Source organism: Zychaea mexicana, assembly GCF_025766255.1.
Source record: "Zychaea mexicana strain RSA 1403 chromosome Unknown BDB00scaffold_5, whole genome shotgun sequence".
NCBI classification, from domain to species: domain Eukaryota; kingdom Fungi; phylum Mucoromycota; class Mucoromycetes; order Mucorales; family Lichtheimiaceae; genus Zychaea; species Zychaea mexicana.
The window spans coordinates 655,514-674,965 of NW_026516668.1; the positions used below are offsets into that span (position 1 = coordinate 655,514).

The window sequence follows — 19,452 nt, forward strand, 5'->3', positions numbered from 1 at the left end:
TTGTCATCTTCTTTGTTCTTTTGTCGCCCTTTTCTTTGTATGGTGCATGCAAAGTATATGAAAGAAGCTGACTCATGGTTCTTTTTGTCTTAGGTAAATTGTTTCTTAGCTCTGGTTTCGTATTAGTGTAGTGAATGAATAATTTTACAATAAACTTCTCTGTTATAATAATCACCTGTTCATTGACCATTACGTGATGCGTCTTTCTATGATGTCAAAGTGACGAGTGTACTTTCGTCAACCGATAATCTTGTTTTGCTTCCATCAGTGGTCATTCCCCCCCCCCTATATCTACCGCAGCAGTAACAGCAGCCGCAGCGATCGTTTGCCGTACTTTTGGAACAAAAACATAGGCTAGAAAAGACACAGCCTCAACCATTCAACCCCCAGAGACTAGATCGTTGCAGGATAGCAGTGGTGATGGCAATGCGCAAAGAAAAATAATGTTTTCTTAGCAAAAAGAAGCTCCAAGAGAATTGTTTGGCATCTTGGCGCACACAGTGGAAGGCGTGTTTCGCGCGCGAGAGAGAGGGAGACCGGATCCCAGGGTTGTGTGCGCAGCAGTTGCAGCCCAATTCCGGTAAACGTGTACCACCCTTGGCAGCAGGTCTTGTCAATCTTTCGGTGAGGTGTATAAATATAAAAGGGGAGATCGACTCTTTTATTTATTACATCATAGAAGCATTGTACTTTGCATTTGGTATAACATCACTGTGCTAATCAATGGCGACGCACACAACCACGAAGCTTTCTGTCTATTTACATCCTGAATTCGGCTGGACTGCAGCCAACACAACCGCCCCTGTCTTTGGTCCCGGCTCCGTATTGAGAGGTACCGTATTCATGCACTTTATAGAGGAAGAACTTATTACAAAGTACCTCATATCAATAATTTCTGATCAATTAGGTTCTGTACGTGTACATCTACCATCCAACCAACAACAACAGCCGGATCAACTTCGTATTGTGTTCCATGCATCTGAAACACTCACTGGCGTACCCAACGCCGACGCGTATTCAGTCGATGGTCGATATCGGCACGAGCAATTCTTTGGATCACAACGCATCCTCTGGACAAGCAAAGACAAGCCATTAGAAAATGGCACGGAATTATCTTTCACGATCCAACTACCTATGGTCCAGTTTCCACCCTCCATAGAAATTGCCAACTTTTACGCGTGCAGGTTTCGTTTGTCAACTTTTCTCGAAGGCCCTACAATCTGTAGCAGCAACAGCGATAATTATGCTGCTGACAGTAGTAGTCGTCATCGTCCCTTGATCGCCAAAGCCCAATGCCCGGTGGTCTATGTTCCACAAATCGAAACACGTGCCAGCAAAGAAGCCAGCAATCAACAACAACAGACACGCCGGCCATTCACCCTGGAAGCCGTCGACAAGCAACAGAGAAATTTCAAACTGCAACTAGATGCTTTGGATTATATTGCAGGTGACACGATTCAGCCGCTGATCTATCAGCCACCCGCGTATCGCATCAGTATGAAGCTACTCCAAGTGTTCACCATCCACGCGGGCAAACAAAAGACATTTACTCGACCCATCGCAGAAAGCACAAACACCCAGCTTTTGGAAATACCAGATGAATCAATCCCATCATTCACATATGGTCGCTTGGTCTCTGTCAGCTACAAGCTTCGTGTTTCGTTCCACAGCAGAGAGATTGGTCTGTCAAGCCGGTTATTACTACCGCTCAAGTCTTCATCTTCGTCCGCAGTCGTGTCATTCCCCGATATTCCGATCCGCATTGGAACCCTGGGTTATGGTATTCGATCTTCGGACGAATTACAAATTTACACCGCTTTCCAGACCATTTTCCGTCACAAGCAGCAAAATACCAACAACAACATGCCACCTTTACCAATACCCAGATACGTCTCATCAGTCGGGTACAAGGATACTTTACCGCTCTATGAGAACTATCAATTACCATCGTATCAAGAACAACAACAGGGACAACAAGCAGCAACAATATAAATAGAAGATGCTATCATTGACCCACTATAGACCCTTTCTTATGCCTTTTGCTTTTTCTTGTAACATCATCTTCTTTGGTACGGCTATATACCCCACGCCCCGTTCATATTTCATTGTTACTATACAAAGCCCAAGCTCACTATTGCACTCTCTTATTATACTCACTACTTGTATCATAGAGAGAGAGAGCAAAAGTAAGTTTTGGATCGTTATTATGCCACAAAACCTTGCTCTTTCACACCACTTGTTGCCGTGGTAACCGGTTTACAGCTGGGTCGCTAACTCACTTTGATGCCGTGCTTTTTTGCATATGTCACGAATGGACTCTTCCATTTGAACATCTCTGGATCCTTAAAGTTACACCGAGCTAGAACGAAGTGCATGTCATATTTCGCGAATCTTCGCAAACACGGAATTGCAGTTTCAGAATTAAAATGTTCCTTGAATCTATTTGCGAACGCGCCATTTAGCACATATGAGCGTTTGCTATTTAGTTGCTATGCATTTACTATCGTCAAGTTCTTGGTCACTATGTCCTTGATCGCTGCTTTGACATGATAGGCAAAGGAGAGAAGAGTACAGTGAAAAAGATTCTTGTAAGGCCAATATAATTTTCTGTTGGACGGGTGTAATTTATCATCATCCAGTAAGATAGTAGGAACTCATTCTAAAAAAAAGGGTTGTATATGCGATAAAGGCTTATTGTAAAGAACAACACTTACTACCCATGTGCTGAATTGACTATCATTATCAAATGGGGATTTTTGTAAGACTTGTTGCCAGCTGGGACTGTCATCCATATATGTGAAAAATGTTTCTTTTGAAACTTGCATCCATCAAAGTACATAATCTTTGTTTGCTGATGAGCATTGATAACCGATTAAACATTGTAGACACTGTTTCAGGAGGAAGACAAGTAGTAGAATACACATCTTCCATATCATTAGCCAAATATAAAAAACAGCTTTTTCTGGTTGGTTTTTTTTTTTTTTGTGTAAAAGAAGAGTTTATTCCTTTAAGCGAAGAACTGCGCAGCACATGTACAATCTCACAATGTAAATTTCCCTTTGCGTTTACAAGTTTTCTTCGGGTCAACGCCACCCCCCTCCCTCTTTCCTGGGATCACCGCCAAGTAGCTTGTATATTCTGCCTAGCGTTGCTTATACCACGTTTGAAAATAGTCCCCTAAGTCTTTTATTGGGTTATCATATATAAAGTGTGTTCTCTTAAGTTGCCAAATCAGCCAGCACCAAATTGGAAATCTGTGTCACGCTAAGCTGGAAGAGTCGTTTTTGAATCTTTGCAACTCCCCACAACTGAAGGAAGGGTTCCAACATGTTCCATTCACACAGCAGCAGCAACAACAGCGACAACTATAACAATCATAATCGCAATAATGATAATAATAATAATAATAATAATAACCATCAATCACTAGTACACAGGGCTTATGACCGTTCAACATCACTTTTAGCCTCACGGCTTGAACAGCATTCGTCACCGTCATCTTCAACTCGCCATCGGTCCCGTAGTCCAGGCCGGTCTCGACGTACTTCACCACCCCTTTCACAAACTTCGTCCTTTGTACCATCACGGTCCAATAATCGGCAATATTCAAGGCATGACGACAGTGACCACCACCACAACCACCAGCACCACCAGCACGACGTAAGAATTGCCTAGCCGAATCATTCTTTTTTTCTTCTTGTTTCTTTTGAACACAGAAGAAGGGAAAAAGAAGAAAAGCGTTTTTACAAAGAGAAAAAAAACATTTGGGATCTAACTCCCCGTATCTTGATACCTCCTCCCATCTCCAAAAACCTGCCTGATACGTCCATATGCATTGGAAACCAAAAGCGTCGGGAAAGGTATGATCGAAGATCTGGGGATCATTATCAGCCGCGACAAGACCGCCAAGACCACAATCCTCATCCACAAGATCAAAGAACTACACAACCAAATATCAATGTAGTGTTGCGCAGCTTACCAGATCGAGCGCAAGAACGTGACGTAAGGACACAGAAGGACATTTGGGGCGCGTCATGCAATTCTGATAATTGGAGGTCTTTACACTCTTTAAAACCTATCTATTCATATCTCTCAACACTGTGCCCAGATCTATAAAACATTGGAAAACATGACGGCTAGTGTGGATGAAGTGACTCTGATCAGAGATCGGGATACAGGTATAGCACTATAAAGTTTCCCTTACTGGAAGATATTTGGTCTAACCCCAGCTTTCTGCTGTATTATACGGTAAAGGCGAATCGAGAAAGTTTGCCTTTGTAAGGTTTACTAGTGTCGGTCATGCTGTCCAATTCGTCGAGAAACATTATCCCCATTTCTACATGGGCCACCATCGTGTGCGTGTGGACTATTGCAATAAGGAAGGCGCTAAAGAAGATAAAATTGAATGGCGATGCTTGAAGGTGAGGCTGGGAGGGGCTTTCGCCCTATCGGGTAAGAAAGGGAATTGCTGATTTGGATACTAGTGCGGCAAGTTCAATAATGATTCTCGTCCCGTGTGTGTCGAATGCCGTGCACCTTTTGAAGGTATAATACTACGTACAGCTTTTTTTCCACAAACTAAAACAAATCGGATGCGTGACAAGTATGCAGGAGAGAATAGGAAAAAGTACTAACCAAGAGAAATCGTTATTAAAGGTTCCAAAGCACAGAAACGGTCCAAGGAAATTGAATCCATGGCCATCAATGATGGCACCAAGGACGTGGCGCATACATCAAACAATATGATTCTGTTGCGAAATCTGGACAACTTGTCGTCCGAAGAATCTATCTTTTACGCTGTTCGATCGCTGCCGAGCCTTCGACGTGTCCTTCTTATAAAGGATAAATTGACTAGAATGTCCTGCGGATTTGCATTTGTGGAGTTTACCAGTGCTCAGGTATAATTAAAAAAAACCGCCCCATCCATCTCTTATAGGTATAAACGAAAGTTACAGGAAAAGTTCAACTCATTCAAGAAAATGCGTGTTTGTATAGGCTGCCATAGATGCAATGACGACAACATTGGAAAAGGACGGGTTCAAGGTGGATGGATGCAGCCCACGCGTGTCATATGCAAGTCCAGATAGCTTCTTGCCTGCATATGCATCATCCGAGTGGGCAATAGCTGCCGATGTAGAGGATGGCTTGTGGATTTACCGTGATGGACAAGCCTATGCTGCTGAATGTTCAGTTGATGTTGAACTAGAGCGCGTCGAGAAAAGAGCCGAAGAAAAACGCATGGCAGAAGAACGTAAAGCACGGGAAGAAGAGGAGAAGAAAGAGCGTGCAAAACGTTAGTAGTCTCGCTTTGTTGTCGGGGTTCGTGATGACCAGCAAAAAGGAAGCAGGAAAGAACAGGCAAGAAGAAGCTAAAGAACACATTCTGTTTTTTTTTTTTTTCATTTATCTAAAACAGACAAGGATCCTTTGGAAGATGATCTCAGCGCCTTTTATGCAGGCATGGGCAGCATATTATCATCAGACGACACGAACGATGCGCAAGCAGATATCTTTTCTGTTCCCAAAAGCTTGCAATAAACTGCTCCTTCATCCGCTTTTTTTAAACAACTGCATGTGTTTATTATTTCTTTTACTGAGACTATGGAAGAGCAGATGATATTTGGAAGCAGTATGTCTGTGGGAATTGGGTGAAGCGAAAAAAGTAGGTGTAGCAACATAACGTGTGCGTTGGTGTTATTGTGCGATCTTCACGTAACGAAAGAGAAAAAGTATGTGTGTGTGTGTTTGTGTTTGTGTTTGTGCTGTGAGCAAGTGAGAGAAGACGTGAAAGAAGAAGAAAGACTTCTACTATCACATATTACTTGGAGCTAGTGTACTTGGTAACAGCCTTGGTGCCTTCGGAGACGGCGTGCTTAGCCAACTCACCAGGCAAAATCAAACGAACTGCCGTTTGGACCTCGCGCGAGGAGATGGTGGAGCGCTTATTGTAAGCAGCCAACTTGGAGGCTTCAGAGGCGATCCGTTCGAAAATGTCATTGACAAACGAGTTGAGAATGGACATGGCCTTGTTGGAAATGCCCGTGTCAGGGTGCACTTGCTTCAGCACACGATAAATGTACGTTGAATACGTTTCCTTGCGGTTCGGCTTGCGTTTCTTGTCGCTTGCACTCTTGATCTTCTTTGTCGAGGAAGCAGAGGAGGTTTTAGTTGGGGCTATTAAACCAAAATTTTCAAAATTCCACAAAGAATTAGTCTTTTTCATTTTCAAATCGTAAACGTCTGTCGTCTCTCATAGCCAAAGAGCGGCAACAACCAAGGCTTGATTATTACCTTTGCCACCAGTGACAGACTTGGTATCGGAATTCTTGTCCATTCTGCGAGCTACAATTCTTTCTTCACGAACAACTGAAACAGCGGTTTGGGTCTCTTCTACTATTTCCATCTCTCTTTTTTTTTTAATAAGGGATCAAAGTCCGCAGCAGGAAATTGCAGGAAAAAAAAAGAAAAAGCGTGGTACACGGCGCACCTGATTTCTCTTTTTATAAAGTACTGGAGGAGGGAGAGCAAGTGCCGTCATCACCCATACACATTAATGCACGTCCTCTCCTCTTCTCTTTTCTTGCTTTCATTCGCTCAAGAGGTGACCACCGTAATAGATGTGCTCAGCATAAAAGACGTTCTTTTCATCTCTTTAAATTAAAACAAAAAAAAGAATGCATACGCGTTCGTTTACTGTGACATTAGTAGCTGCTACATAGCACAACACGATAAAAAGAAACATCTTATATAGTGTATGCCTTTTTGTGGACTTGGCAGTACCCCCAACAGAATAAACAGTTGCTGTTGTTCTTGGCAGGAAGGCGGTTGCTTCTTTTTGTTTGTATGGGATATCGTGTACAGTATATGCTTTGTTATATAAATGTGCGTTTCTGGGAAAAGGTTTAGTGATAGTCTCAGTTGGTACTATAATACCCTCATGCAGCGGATGTGTGAGCTGTCAGTGTAGCGTACTACGCGTAACAAAGCAGTGTGATTAATACACAGCAATGAAAGAAGTAGAATTGATTGTTCTTCCACGCAGCCAAAACTATACCAATCAAAGCGCAGCGCTCTCCGCATAAATACCCAATTAAAGCATGCCAAATAACATTTGTTTTTCCATTTTTGTTCACAAAAGCAAATTGCGGTTTGTTTTTATTAAGAAGTATATGTTGCGCAACTGAGATACATACAAAATAGAGGAAAAAAAAGATGTGGTAAAGCAAGAAGGAAAAACTGTACAAGACGGAATTCAAGGGAAGAAAAAAGATGTTGTTGCTGCTGTTGTAGACGAAGCAGTTAAAGTGGGTGTTGTGGTTGTAGTGATGGTGGTTGTTCTTGATGATGGTGGTGATTGATGATGATGATGTTTTGTTAAGGGGATAGAGTATTTAAATGAGCCGGTCAAAGGGGAGGATGGCACATTTACGAACGCTCACCACGGAGACGACGAGCCAACTGGATATCCTTGGGCTGAATGGTGACGCGCTTGGCGTGGATAGCAGCCAAGTTGGTGTCTTCGAACAAGGAGACGAGGTAAGCTTCAGAGGCTTCCTGAAGGGCACCGATGGCAGAGGACTGGAAACGCAAGTCAGTCTTGAAGTCCTGGGCGATTTCACGGACAAGACGCTGGAAGGGGAGCTTGCGGATCAAGAGCTCGGTGGACTTTTGGTAACGACGGATTTCACGGAGAGCGACGGTACCGGGTCTGTAACGATGGGGCTTCTTGACGCCACCGGTGGAGGGAGCAGACTTGCGAGCGGCCTTAGTAGCCAACTGCTTACGGGGGGCCTTGCCACCAGTGGACTTGCGGGCGGTTTGCTTGGTACGAGCCATTGTTTGTGATGAAAAAACAAGTTGTGAAAGTGAAAAAGAAAAAAAAGAAGGAAAAAATTCCTTTTCCATCGCGAACCATGGGTTGCTTTTATACACTCCACCCAACACAAAAATGCCGCCCCTACTACTTTTGGTAAATGAAGAGGAGCTCTTTTTTTTTTCCAACCACACGCGCCAAAAAGCGCGCGCTGAGTTTTTTTTGTTTCCTTTTTTTCACCTTACAATTTTTTCTGCCCCCATTCAAGCGCGCTCGCGTTTTCGCGATACCCCTCTTTCGCAGGAATGTAAAAAAAATTGCAGTATTACGACTTTTTTTTTTACTTTTACGAATCCACATACCACGCGAACCGTGTCATGGTTACCATGACAACAAATGCTTGAATTATGTAACCATGACAACAACCATAATAACCCTTTGTCTTGACGACATGTCGTCATGGCAACCATGGTAAATACTTTCAGCAAGGTAAGAATTGTATGTGAGCCTTGTATGAAAGTAAAGAGAAAAAAATTCGGTCAAGTAGTATGAAAGGGGTTAAAGTCGTGTATGGTCGTGTGCAACGCGGATCACTTTTTTTGTGCTGCAAAGAAAAATGTTACGTGACAACCCCGCTTTGAAAAAAAAAATAGTTCGTGATTTCACCGCCAGGAATAGGCAGGAAACGTATAAAAAGAGGGGGTCGTACCAGCCGCCCTCTCCGAATTTCTTTCTTCACTTTTTCTTTTTCTTCTTCAACAAAACTTATACAAACATGACTGGTCGCGGCAAAGGTGGTAAAGGTCTCGGAAAGGGTGGTGCCAAGCGTCATCGCAAGATTCTCCGTGACAACATCCAAGGTATCACCAAGCCTGCTATCCGCCGTCTCGCTCGCCGTGGTGGTGTCAAGCGTATCTCTGGTCTCATCTACGAAGAAACCCGTGGTGTCCTCAAGGTCTTTTTGGAGAACGTCATCCGCGATGCTGTGACTTACACTGAACACGCCAAGAGAAAGACTGTCACCTCCCTCGATGTCGTCTACGCTCTCAAGCGCCAGGGCCGTACCCTCTACGGTTTCGGCGGTTAAGCTCATTACCTCTCATACCACACTTTCTTACTTACTCTCCCATGTGTCCTCCTCTTTTTATCTTTATTTTCGCATCACCAAATAACACAACATAACACACACACACACACACAGCACTCGATCTCTTGCTTTTTTTTTTCTTTTTTGTCATAATTTTTATACTCGTTTTAACACACACACAAACACACACCATTTCTCTTTTTCCTCCCATTCTGTACAAAGGGTGTTTTCCATACCAACATATATGTGGACTCCAAACAACTTCTCTTGTATCTGTAAATAGCGTTTTGCCAGAAACGAGATAAAATCAATTTGCAAAAAAACATACTTTTATTTGTCTTGATGGTTTCATATTGGTTTACTGTCCACAAGGTTGTGTATTTGTGTGATATTGAATTGGGCAATATAACTTAAATGGAAGAACTCGTGTGTTTTCCTCTGCGATACTACATTGGACTTTTGCGTCAAGTTGGTGGAAAACAGACGTCATTGTCTTTTACTTTAGTGTGTCTATTTAGGCGGTTTGGTATATTGACAGTATCTTTCGACAGTATCTTAGTGTGAGCCTCTGGCCCTCGCATGATTAATTGTCCCCTAAAACCATATGAACTTGATGTATTCCTCGTTCAGAATCAGCTTGCGTCTGTGTCCATATATAATGAAGACATGGAGAGTGTCCAGAAGTAAACCCATCAAAGACTTCAAAATGGCACATCCCCCACGAGTATTTTGTCACTTGTAAAAGCCTCCAGCAAGCCCATTTAAAGAAAAAAAGAAGTTCAGTGATATGAAAAAAAAAGTATGTATTTGATTGAGGATCGCAAACGCTATGTACAGATACAGAAAAATATCAACTTTTGCATGCTTCCAGTCGATAGGAGAAAAGGAAAAAGAAGTAGTAGCAAAGTGAAAAGAGTATATGACGGAGGCAGACTAGAGTTTAGTTTTGTTGTTGTTGTTGTTGTTGTGACTTGAGTAGTGTTGTTGTGAAAGAGAAGCAGAAAAGGTGAGAGTTTTCGTTGTTGTGGAGAAAATGTTGCAAGTATGACAGGGGAAAACGGTGTGTGGCAGAGAGGAAGATGTAGTGGTAGTAGTAGTATTTGTTGTAGTAGTTATGGTTGTGGTGGTTGTAAGTGCATTTACAGTTCCTGGGAAGCACCGGCCTTCTTGGACTTGGTGGGCAACAAGGAAGCGTGGATGTTGGGCAAGACACCACCCTGGGCGATGGTGACGTGGCCGAGCAACTTGTTCAATTCTTCATCGTTACGGATGGCCAACTGCAAGTGACGGGGGATGATACGGGACTTCTTGTTGTCGCGGGCAGCGTTACCAGCCAACTCGAGGATTTCGGCAGTCAAGTATTCGAGGACGGCAGCCAAGTAGACGGGGGCACCAGCACCGACACGCTGGGCATAGTTGCCACGGCGCAAGAGACGGTGGATACGGCCAACGGGGAATTGAAGACCGGCCTTGGCGGAACGGGTTTGCGACTTGGTGCCAGCAGCGGATTTGCCTCCAGATTTGCCTCCAGACATGATGATGATGAGTTGTTAGATTGAGTGTGGAAAAAAAAAAGAAGTGGGAGAAGTTTTGTTATGCGGAAAAAAAGCAAGAACAAGAAAAAGAAATGGGGAGTGCGAAAAAAGGTCGTATTATATATATAGTGCGAGGACCATCCGACACACCCCCAACTTTCTCTCACTCCCCCAGCTGCAGTCAGCCAAGAAGTAAAAAACGCGCCCCATGGTCATGCGAAATCCCAAGTCACGCTCTAATTTTTTTTTCTTTTATTTTTTTTTTTTCGCGTCACCGCCTCTACACTTGGAGCATACACACGAGCAAGGAAAAAACTAATTGCTGGAGAAAATTATTTTTTTTGCAAATATCAGTTATGAAGCGTGTATTTCCGCGATAACTCGCGTTTTTTTCGCGAAAGTCTAAGTGAAAACACGCCAAAACACGACTTTTGGGTTTTTCGATGGTGGCAAGTGCGAAAAGTGGAAAAGTTATTATTGGTGGGGGGGAGGGGATTTGGCATGAGCTATGAGGGACCCCCCCCCCCCTCAAGTCACGAAAGAAAAAATTGGAATGGTAGGCTAGGCCGGAGTTAAGGCAAAGAAGTACATATATATATAAAGGACGACTTTATTTTTTTTTCACTTCCTTTGTTTTCCGTTCTCTTACATACCGCACCTTTCACTTCTTTTTTTTTCATCACTCGAAATGGCTCCCAAGACTGACAAGCCCGCTGCCGGCAAGGCCCCCGCCAAGACCACCGAAAAGAAGGTCAAGTCCGGCGACAAGAAGCGCAAGGTCTCCCGCAAGGAAACCTACTCGTCCTACATCTACCGTGTCTTGAAGCAGGTCCACCCCGACACTGGTATCTCCAACAAGGCCATGTCCATCCTCAACTCGTTCGTCAACGACATCTTTGAGCGCATCGCCTCCGAGGCCTCCAAGTTGGCTGCTTACAACAAGCGCTCGACCATCTCGTCGCGTGAGATCCAGACCGCCGTCCGCTTGATCTTGCCTGGTGAATTGGCCAAGCACGCCGTCTCCGAAGGCACCAAGGCCGTCACCAAGTACACCAGCTCCAAATAAGCAGTGCAATTCCCCCTCCCGGTCTCCATCTCATTTCTCTTTCCTCTCATCCCAGCTTACATACACTCTCCACGCTCTCAACCATCAACTTGTCGCCATTTACTACAACAAACAACAACAACAACAACACCCACTTCAAACATTCCAACATTTACTTTTTCTTTTTGTGTGTAAAAAGCACTAACCTTGTACAGAACCCCTTTTTCTTCGTTATTAATCACAATACTCTTCTTCTACTTTTCAACCATATGATACTCGCTCTTCTTTTTTCCATGAGTTGATCACGTTTGTTCATATCCTGTCTTCTGTCTCGTCTTTTTTTTTTCCTTCTTTGGATTGTAAACAAATTATACATAAAAAAGGAACCTTGTAATCTTCAAAGGAAAAGGAAAGAAACGCTGTTTTATTATTGTCTTTTTTTTATTCGGAGGAATTGCTATGAAACGCTCTGCTTGATGCACGTATCTTTTCAAGTTCGATTTCCAGTCGCAGCTGTTCCAGCCGCATCCGTTGCATGCGTTCTTCATGCTCCATCCGCTTTGTCACAAGGTCCATCTCCATCACCTTGAGCTGTCGTTCTTCTGCAATCCCATCGGATATGCGATGTCTGGTATAACGCCGTGTGTTTAGTAGCCATATAAGAACCAATCTTTCAACCGGGTTAGTGTGCTTACCCAGTCTTTCGTCGCTTTGAAAACATCGATGATGTCATGTAATTGCTGTCATAATGCTCCAAAGAACCTGAAGCGTGCTGCTGCTGCTGCTGCTGCTGTTCTTGATCATGCTGGTGCACATAATCATCGGCAGCAGATGCTTGCCATGATGATCGTTGCGATGCTGTCTCTTCTGATGAGCGGGGTATCTTTAATGCTGGTGTTGATGTTGATGGTGCTGGTGCTGGTGCTGGTGCTGGTGCTGGTGCTCCTGTTGATGCTACAGTAGTTAAACCAGCATCATGCGTACTGTTGCTCGTAGGCGTACGTATTGCTGTTGATAACGACGGTCTTGGCGTGGTAGATGAATTTGCTGGCTCAGGAGCCGATGGTCTATCGGTGTTAGCATCACCTTTTGAGTCTTCGGCTTGTGCGCTTGTCTTGATTGGATGGCCGTTTTCCTTGTGGCTGATATCATTCCTTGCTGCTGCTGCTGCTGCTGCTGCTGCTGTCGTTGATTCGACGTTGTTGTTTTCCGCAAAGACACGCTTGCATCTGTCATAGAACGTAAAATCTTTGCGCATTCTCTCTAGCATAGCAATGCAAAAGAGAATACATGTTTGGTGAGAGATTGTACACACAAAAACAAAAATTAAGGAGTAATTAATAATTTGAGGGGCAGGCCGGCGGAAACGGTGATAGAAGGTGTAGTCGAAACCGTGTGCATGATGGAGGGAGGGTAATTCACTTGTACTCACCTGTAAGCTGTGCCTTCGCTTGGTCGTCGTTCACCACGTCCGGGGCTGTCAGCTGCTCTTCCCACTTTCTGTAACGATTTTCCAACCAGCGCACCTTGAACTTGATTGCTTCATGGTACATGATATTGCGAAACACTTCTTCAGCCACGCGCTTGCTGTATCCAGAATTGTTGTTTTTCCAACTTTCATAATGACCTGGCTTTTCAAGATCGCTTAATAAAACAGTGACATCGTCGTCTCGCCATTGAATATAACGTCGTGTTGATTCCTGTTGCCGTTCGGTCTGCTGCTGTTGCTGCTGCTGTGGTTGTGGCTGCTGCTGATTAGTATGTTCATGTGTTTCTGAATCCTCTGCCGTTGCCGTACTAGACGACGATGGTGTGTTAAGACCATAATTGCCAGCTGTCTGTGTAATAAATGAATGCGTCATTGTTGCTGGAATTATATAGGGCGTATTGTGGATAAGGTCTCAACTTCTCCTATTTTATATTGTCAGACAAGAGACAGTGTGGTTATTTTAAGAGAGAACGAAAAGAATTCTAAACTTCCATTTCAATTCGCTTGGACGAATTTCAATATCACGTCACTTGGGTTTAAATTTTCGAAATTCATTGGTTAACAAAAAAGAAGCAGAATATTTTTTTGGTGGTAAAAAAAACTTTCCAAGAGGTGTATTGTCGACTTTTCATACTGTATAAAAATATATAAACAGGGCATTTGATACTCTGTCTACAAGGCCTTATCTACTTCTTTAAGATTCTCACTTCTTCATCCCGTGAACGTTGGCCTTGCTTTTTGCTGTTTGCTCCCAATTTCCTTTAAAGTGGATAGAGAAAGAGATTTGATAATCGTTTCCTTTTGGGGCCCAGAATATCAGCAAAAGACAATCATACTGCTGAGCTCTGGTCACACAAGTATTTCACTGATGACCATGATGACCATGATCCATGATGATCATGCCAAGGACGGAATCTCTTATTTCTGGGCAGACAAGCAATATACCAATTTCTCAACAAAGCATACTCAATCCTAATATTTCGACGATGAGCCCTATCATTATATCAAGTAATGGCTGTTTCACTATATACTTTGACTTTCTGTTTAATATCAAGAAGCTTCTCAAAGTACAGTAGTTTACTATTAATAATGAAAACGAAGGCTTTCTTTTCCACCACAACAACAAGCCGTAATCACAATCAAGGTTTATAACTTATTTGTATCGTGCTACTACTACTTTACTACCGTGCCCAGAGATTGAGATTGTTGTGTGTATTTATAGGATGCTTGCCTGAACTTTGGTTTGTATGGAAAAAGATGACGTTCTCTATATGTGGTAGTAGACACCTTCTTCCGCCGATTTACAATTACTTCGCCCTAAAAAATCATGCAATATAATTAGTAATAATCAGATACTGTAATTAATTCAAGAAAATGATTTTACGTATGACACAATAGCACACGTTCTTTAGCTTCTACTGATGAAAATATGTTGTTTTTTAAACTATTAGCGGTATAATACGTAGTTGTTACAGTCCGTTACTACAGACAGCAAATTCCAAAATAGGATGATGATCGAAATAAAGTATATGCTGTTAGCTCACAACAGTTGGAAAACATCAAGGGAAGAATGTATCTGCGAAGCATAGACATAACTAACAATAATACAGACAGAAAATTGAAATGATAACTACCATAGCACATTTGGTATTGTGTTTTTAAGCATTTTAAAAAGCTACTTGTAACGATCACAGTGTAAAAAACTCTACACTCTATTGGTAAAAGCTCACTCTTATGCTTATTCTATCAAACATGTACCAGTAGTAAGGGGAAAAAGCTATCTGAATTTCTTATGAGAAATGAACAATTTTGTTTATGTGCTGATGTTGCCACTGTTGCAGAATCGCGCAGAAAACGTTATCATCTGTGCAAAGCACTGAGCGATCCTTTGCTTTTCCAAGAAAAAACTAAATAAAAGGTATACAATCAACAACACCGCATCCTCTACCTTTCATACTGCCTTCAACTTTTATAACTCCTGCTAAATCATACAATCGATTGATAGTTCTGGAAGCGACTTTTGACAACTTTCGAAACGGATTAGCTAATGATGACGCGATGCTAAAAGAAAGCTAGCAGCTAGTCTTGCGATGAGGATTTCTAATCAAAAGCCTTTAGTAACTTCTAGGACAGCCGTTACGTACAGCTACTAGTGTCTTATTTTCAAGAGATTTCACACTCTATGGCAAAGTGTGTTTTACAGACAAAAGTTACTGCTTAAATAATTGATGAGCAGGCGATAATGCAAAGAATTTCTTTTGACTTAATTTGCGTTGTTGCACTTTAATGAAACACATAAGAAGAAGTAAACATCTAGCTGCTACTACTGAAGCTCCTTCAAAAGTTCAGCATCTACGGTTAGACATGTTAGGAATTCTCTATTATATAATCAAATATGTGTAGTAATAGCAAGATTTAAGCCGGGATTTCTTCATAACCTATCGCTCTGCTCTATCTTTTGCTACTATTTATTTATTTTTATTTTTGAAGAAACAGAAGATAACTAACTTACTAGCACGGTATATTTATTACTCAGGGTAACCCATTACTTATATAGGTTTTTTGCTTTCCAATAGGAAATAGCGTTAAGGAATCAACCATCCGTTTCTCGCGACAAGTAGGAACAAAACAAAAGAATATAACATTATTTCATGACTTGTGAGATTCATCTACTGAAACAGAGTAATATGATAGGTGCTGTTTATTTTACTCAGTTACACTTCCAATGCTAGCTATTGCTACGATGTCTGCTGTTATTGATTTTGTAAAAAGAGATATATCAATTTTCATGTCTTCCTTTCTGTATTGCATGCAGCTGCACTGAATTTCTCTACTTAGTGTATTTTCGTTCTCCTCGTGTTATTACACGCTTTATCTCAATAAGATCACTGAACTCATTTATTTGCACCGTCTACAATAGTATACGGCTACGAAGCTGTATAAGATTAACAGTCATATCTTTCTATGATTATGTTACCATCTAACAAAAGCATTGATAATATAAAAAACGACAGCTCCTACGTCGTGTATGTGCGGGTATACATGTTCAGATGCTTTTTTTTGTTTGGCTTACGGTTCAACAACAATGATCGGTAAATATGCAGTTAACGAAATATACGATAACAGTAACTTCTTACCGTTATCAATGTGGCTCGAAATAGATAAGTACTAATACAACAAACAAAGAGAAATAGAATAATCACTTCAAAACGAGGGAAATCAAAAAAGGACGACGAAAATATGTCAGAAAATGGTCTTTTCGCAAAACACAAAAGGATTTCTATAATCAGAGACTAACTGATTGAAGCCCAACGGGGGGATCGAACCCCCAACCTTGAGATTAAGAGTCTCACGCTCTGCCAATCGAGCTAGCCGGGCGGTTGTTGTATTTACAATCTCTGGCATTTATATAGCGCAACAAATGATACTGCAGCAGCAGCAGCACGCAGCAGCAGCAGTAGCACGCAGCACCAGAAATGCTCTTAAGTCTTTATAAAAATATGGAAAATTTTTAATATTATTTTGTAAAAGTAAAATGATATTTATTAAATAGGTATACAGATTACTATTAATTTTTATAAGCTGTTCTTATCACTCATACAGGAGTGGTCAAATAACACAGTAGATATGTGGGTTATTTTCAAAAATATTAGGTTAAGGGAAAGCATACAGTTTGCACCCCTAGGATTTGAGCAGAAAGCAGTTAGAAATGGCACTGTATCATATGGGTAGAAAAAACAGGGGTGTGCTCTGTAAGCCACTGCAAGGATAATATGCTGAGAAAATCTGGTAGGAACAGCACTAAACTAGCGGTAACAACAAAGAAAAAGGACTTCTGCAAGTGTCTGTAAGAGCACGCTGCAGTTGTTCAACGTACACATTTTATTTGTGTCAGTAAAGCTCTGTTGTATCAGTATTTAAAAAAGGGGCTTCGGTCATTAGTATCAGAGACAGAATGTAGAAGAGGGAAAATAAAAATATATTTGCGAGCTCGATGCCATTGTGCGATGAAGTTGGTGGTAGATGTTAAGATCAGATGATGCTCGGTATGTAATAAAGATACAGGAGCAGTTTCTTAAGCAGTTCTGTAATAAGGAAAAGGAACTGGTGGTATTTGGGGGAGGGGGGGTTATATTGCAATATGTGCATACATGTGCTGTATGAGTAGAAAAGTGTACCTGCTACTACTGGAACAACTCGCATGTACGTAGCACTTGCATAAAAAAAGCGGCCATCAAAATGGTTTAGGTGCACATGTATTTTCAGTATAAGCAAAGAGTGGCAGCACACTTTTAATGCAAGTACGGCACTTCGCTTTAAAAAGTACATAGCCAAGATAATATGATGCAACTATGGCACTTCGTATCAAAAAGTACATAGCCATTATTACTTTGAAGAAGTGTGCTCGATGTGTTGTTTATTGGTTTTGCGAGTAAAAGTAGTATATAAGAAGGATAGTGGTGAGAAAGAAAAAAGGGCATTTTTTATACTTTCCGCCTTACATCCTTTTAAGCTTCTCAATTAATCTCACCATCACAACCATCACAACAACAATGGAAGAATCTACCATGCTTTGTTTCTGCCAGCTATGTTCCGGATGTGATAATTATTGCAATAATAAAATGAGACAATAGACGAATGCTTTGAAACACTTTTTAAATGAAAATCGAAATGAGTTCCTGTACTACATGAACACTACTGCTTTTATTCTGTCCTAGTAATGTTCGAAATAACTCTGATAAAATAAAATATATTAGGTATTACGTTGTTGTTGTCATTCCGTGGTCAAGAATATCCTCAGATAAGCTTGGACTGTCGTCCACTTATTTCATTATGATGCTAGCCATGTCAGACATGACATTAACTAGCGTCTAGCGTTTGGATAATCGTTGCGAATGTGCTCACACAGCTTGTTCGAAACGCTACTCAGTACCAACACTAAACATAGTGCTTACCAGATCAAGAAAGCCCTCACTTGTTCCGGTGATGTAACAGCGTAGTTGCTGGTAAACTTTCATATTCTTTGTCGCCAGTGATAACAACAGCTTCGAAGAAGGCTCGGCGGCGCGATCCTACTCCCAGGAAATGCTTCTTCGAAAGCCATTTGATTACCGATTCGCTGCGCCGCAGAAAAGTCCATCACCTCACAAGGCAGGGGGGGAACAAACATCGTGAATGACAGACTAGTCTCATTTGTTCAACACTATATAGTCAAACTTATACTATCCCGTTAACGAGCCATATCGACAGCCATCTGATAGTATAGTATATGGCTCATGATTTCCATCAAGCACAACATCTAATAACCACTATGGTCGACTGTTATACCCAGTTCATCTATTTCTTATTTAAGCAACATGCAACACATCATGTCCTTTCACATTATCCACTCCCAAACAAACATACAACTACATAGTCTCTTCTCCATGATACCGAATTACACATTCCCGCAATTTCTCGGCACATGATAACACTCGCGTACACCCGTTCAAATCAGTTTAAAGTCTGTTTAGCTGGAGAAATGGCTGGACTGCAGGTAGAACATTGAAGTGTCCGATGCCTTCATAACCGCAACAATGACAGTAAGAGCATCGACTCATATAATGTCTGGCAAAATAATAGGAAATAATGCTGCGCCCGAGCATATCTACAGTAAACACAAAACAGTATCATGTAAGGATTTGAAGTTCTGTACCAAGCAGCCTTTATGGAGGTTAATAATTTCTCAATGCACGAGGTTGAGTGATTAATATGCATCTATCAATAGATCCGCTCTCATTCTACCACTATCCATAAAGAGCAACATCAACTGCTTCCATCCAGGTGTAGCTGTATATTTTGCTTTGCAAAGGTAGGTGATAAGTATTGTTGAAAGCGGAATGTGATAATTTATGGCAGCTACCAATTCACTGGCCTATGATGTAAATCTTATGGAATGGCCTTTTTCTCCTCGAACTGCTAAGTCTAGGAGCCTTGAATGATGTTGCATGCCTGCTAGTTCCAATCATCTATTTGAGCTGAGTGATGACGAAGAGGATGATGGATGACTCAGTTTCATTTATTTTTCTCTTTTTATTTAGATATACCATCTTGACGAGAATGAGAGGATATCAGTTCATGGTTAAATAGAGATGATGATTGAAAGCATGGTTAACATAATATATCTCATTACACTATATTATTTCCTTTATTGAATGGCTTAATATATGTATTACTGGTCAACAAGTACCGATCCATAATATTCCAATTACAGTTTCTGATTTTCATGTACTCAAAGCTACGTTTTCCTACTTGTACTGGCTGGAATATAACAACAAGGAGATATGGCTCTTTTCTGTTCAAAATGGTACAAGTGTGCTGCTTCGTTTGGCCAAGTAAGACGCAAGTTGATTGAAGGGTCAATTGGTTTATTTTATCAAATCAATGTCGATGTGTAAAGAGAGGATTAACACTGATAACAGACACACTGTAAATGTTGTCAAG

General features: G+C 41.6%; 8 protein-coding genes and 1 non-coding gene across 9 annotated transcripts; 5 read left to right on the forward strand and 4 right to left on the reverse strand.

Moving 5' to 3' along the window:
- Nucleotides 1–723: 723 nt before the first annotated feature.
- On the forward strand, nucleotides 724–1,992 carry BDB00DRAFT_867621 (uncharacterized protein; the record flags this gene model as incomplete). Its single annotated transcript, XM_053126364.1, has 2 exons — nucleotides 724–832; nucleotides 908–1,992. The coding sequence occupies 2 exons, from the start codon at nucleotides 724–726 to the stop codon at nucleotides 1,990–1,992; spliced, it is 1,194 nt and encodes a 397-aa protein (XP_052984738.1).
- A 1,236-nt stretch (nucleotides 1,993–3,228) lies between these two features.
- Nucleotides 3,229–5,608, forward strand: BDB00DRAFT_450183 (uncharacterized protein). Its single transcript, XM_053117433.1, has 9 exons — nucleotides 3,229–3,660; nucleotides 3,850–3,860; nucleotides 3,939–4,002; nucleotides 4,109–4,178; nucleotides 4,255–4,421; nucleotides 4,485–4,545; nucleotides 4,657–4,898; nucleotides 4,996–5,358; nucleotides 5,459–5,608. Exons 1-8 carry the CDS (start codon nucleotides 3,328–3,330, stop codon nucleotides 5,296–5,298), a joined length of 1,251 nt encoding a protein of 416 aa, XP_052984739.1. The 5' UTR covers nucleotides 3,229–3,327; the 3' UTR covers nucleotides 5,299–5,358; nucleotides 5,459–5,608.
- Nucleotides 5,609–5,818: 210 nt separating this feature from the next.
- Nucleotides 5,819–6,334, reverse strand: BDB00DRAFT_867623 (histone-fold-containing protein; the record flags this gene model as incomplete). Its single annotated transcript, XM_053126365.1, has 2 exons — nucleotides 5,819–6,174; nucleotides 6,292–6,334. The coding sequence occupies 2 exons, from the start codon at nucleotides 6,332–6,334 to the stop codon at nucleotides 5,819–5,821; spliced, it is 399 nt and encodes a 132-aa protein (XP_052984740.1).
- A 1,089-nt stretch (nucleotides 6,335–7,423) lies between these two features.
- BDB00DRAFT_800435 (histone H3) lies at nucleotides 7,424–7,852 on the reverse strand (the record flags this gene model as incomplete). The annotated part of the gene is made up of 1 exon (XM_053121782.1): nucleotides 7,424–7,852. Exon 1 carries the CDS (start codon nucleotides 7,834–7,836, stop codon nucleotides 7,426–7,428), a length of 411 nt encoding a protein of 136 aa, XP_052984741.1. The 5' UTR covers nucleotides 7,837–7,852.
- Nucleotides 7,853–7,934: 82 nt separating this feature from the next.
- Nucleotides 7,935–8,746, forward strand: BDB00DRAFT_800436 (uncharacterized protein). The gene has a single exon (XM_053121783.1). It carries the CDS (start codon nucleotides 7,974–7,976, stop codon nucleotides 8,286–8,288), a length of 315 nt encoding a protein of 104 aa, XP_052984742.1. The 5' UTR covers nucleotides 7,935–7,973; the 3' UTR covers nucleotides 8,289–8,746.
- BDB00DRAFT_867625 (histone-fold-containing protein) lies at nucleotides 8,589–8,900 on the forward strand (the record flags this gene model as incomplete). Its single annotated transcript, XM_053126366.1, has 1 exon — nucleotides 8,589–8,900. The coding sequence occupies one exon, from the start codon at nucleotides 8,589–8,591 to the stop codon at nucleotides 8,898–8,900; it is 312 nt and encodes a 103-aa protein (XP_052984743.1).
- A 1,139-nt stretch (nucleotides 8,901–10,039) lies between these two features.
- Nucleotides 10,040–10,435, reverse strand: BDB00DRAFT_754930 (histone H2A; the record flags this gene model as incomplete). The annotated part of the gene is made up of 1 exon (XM_053118794.1): nucleotides 10,040–10,435. One exon carries the CDS (start codon nucleotides 10,433–10,435, stop codon nucleotides 10,040–10,042), a length of 396 nt encoding a protein of 131 aa, XP_052984744.1.
- Nucleotides 10,436–10,804: 369 nt separating this feature from the next.
- BDB00DRAFT_800438 (histone-fold-containing protein) lies at nucleotides 10,805–11,698 on the forward strand. The gene has a single exon (XM_053121784.1). The coding sequence runs from the start codon at nucleotides 11,124–11,126 to the stop codon at nucleotides 11,499–11,501; it is 378 nt and encodes a 125-aa protein (XP_052984745.1). The 5' UTR covers nucleotides 10,805–11,123; the 3' UTR covers nucleotides 11,502–11,698.
- A 4,576-nt stretch (nucleotides 11,699–16,274) lies between these two features.
- Nucleotides 16,275–16,347, reverse strand: BDB00DRAFT_t6. The gene has a single exon. It is a non-coding gene; the product is annotated as a tRNA-Lys (tRNA).
- Between the last annotated feature and the right edge of the window lie 3,105 nt (nucleotides 16,348–19,452).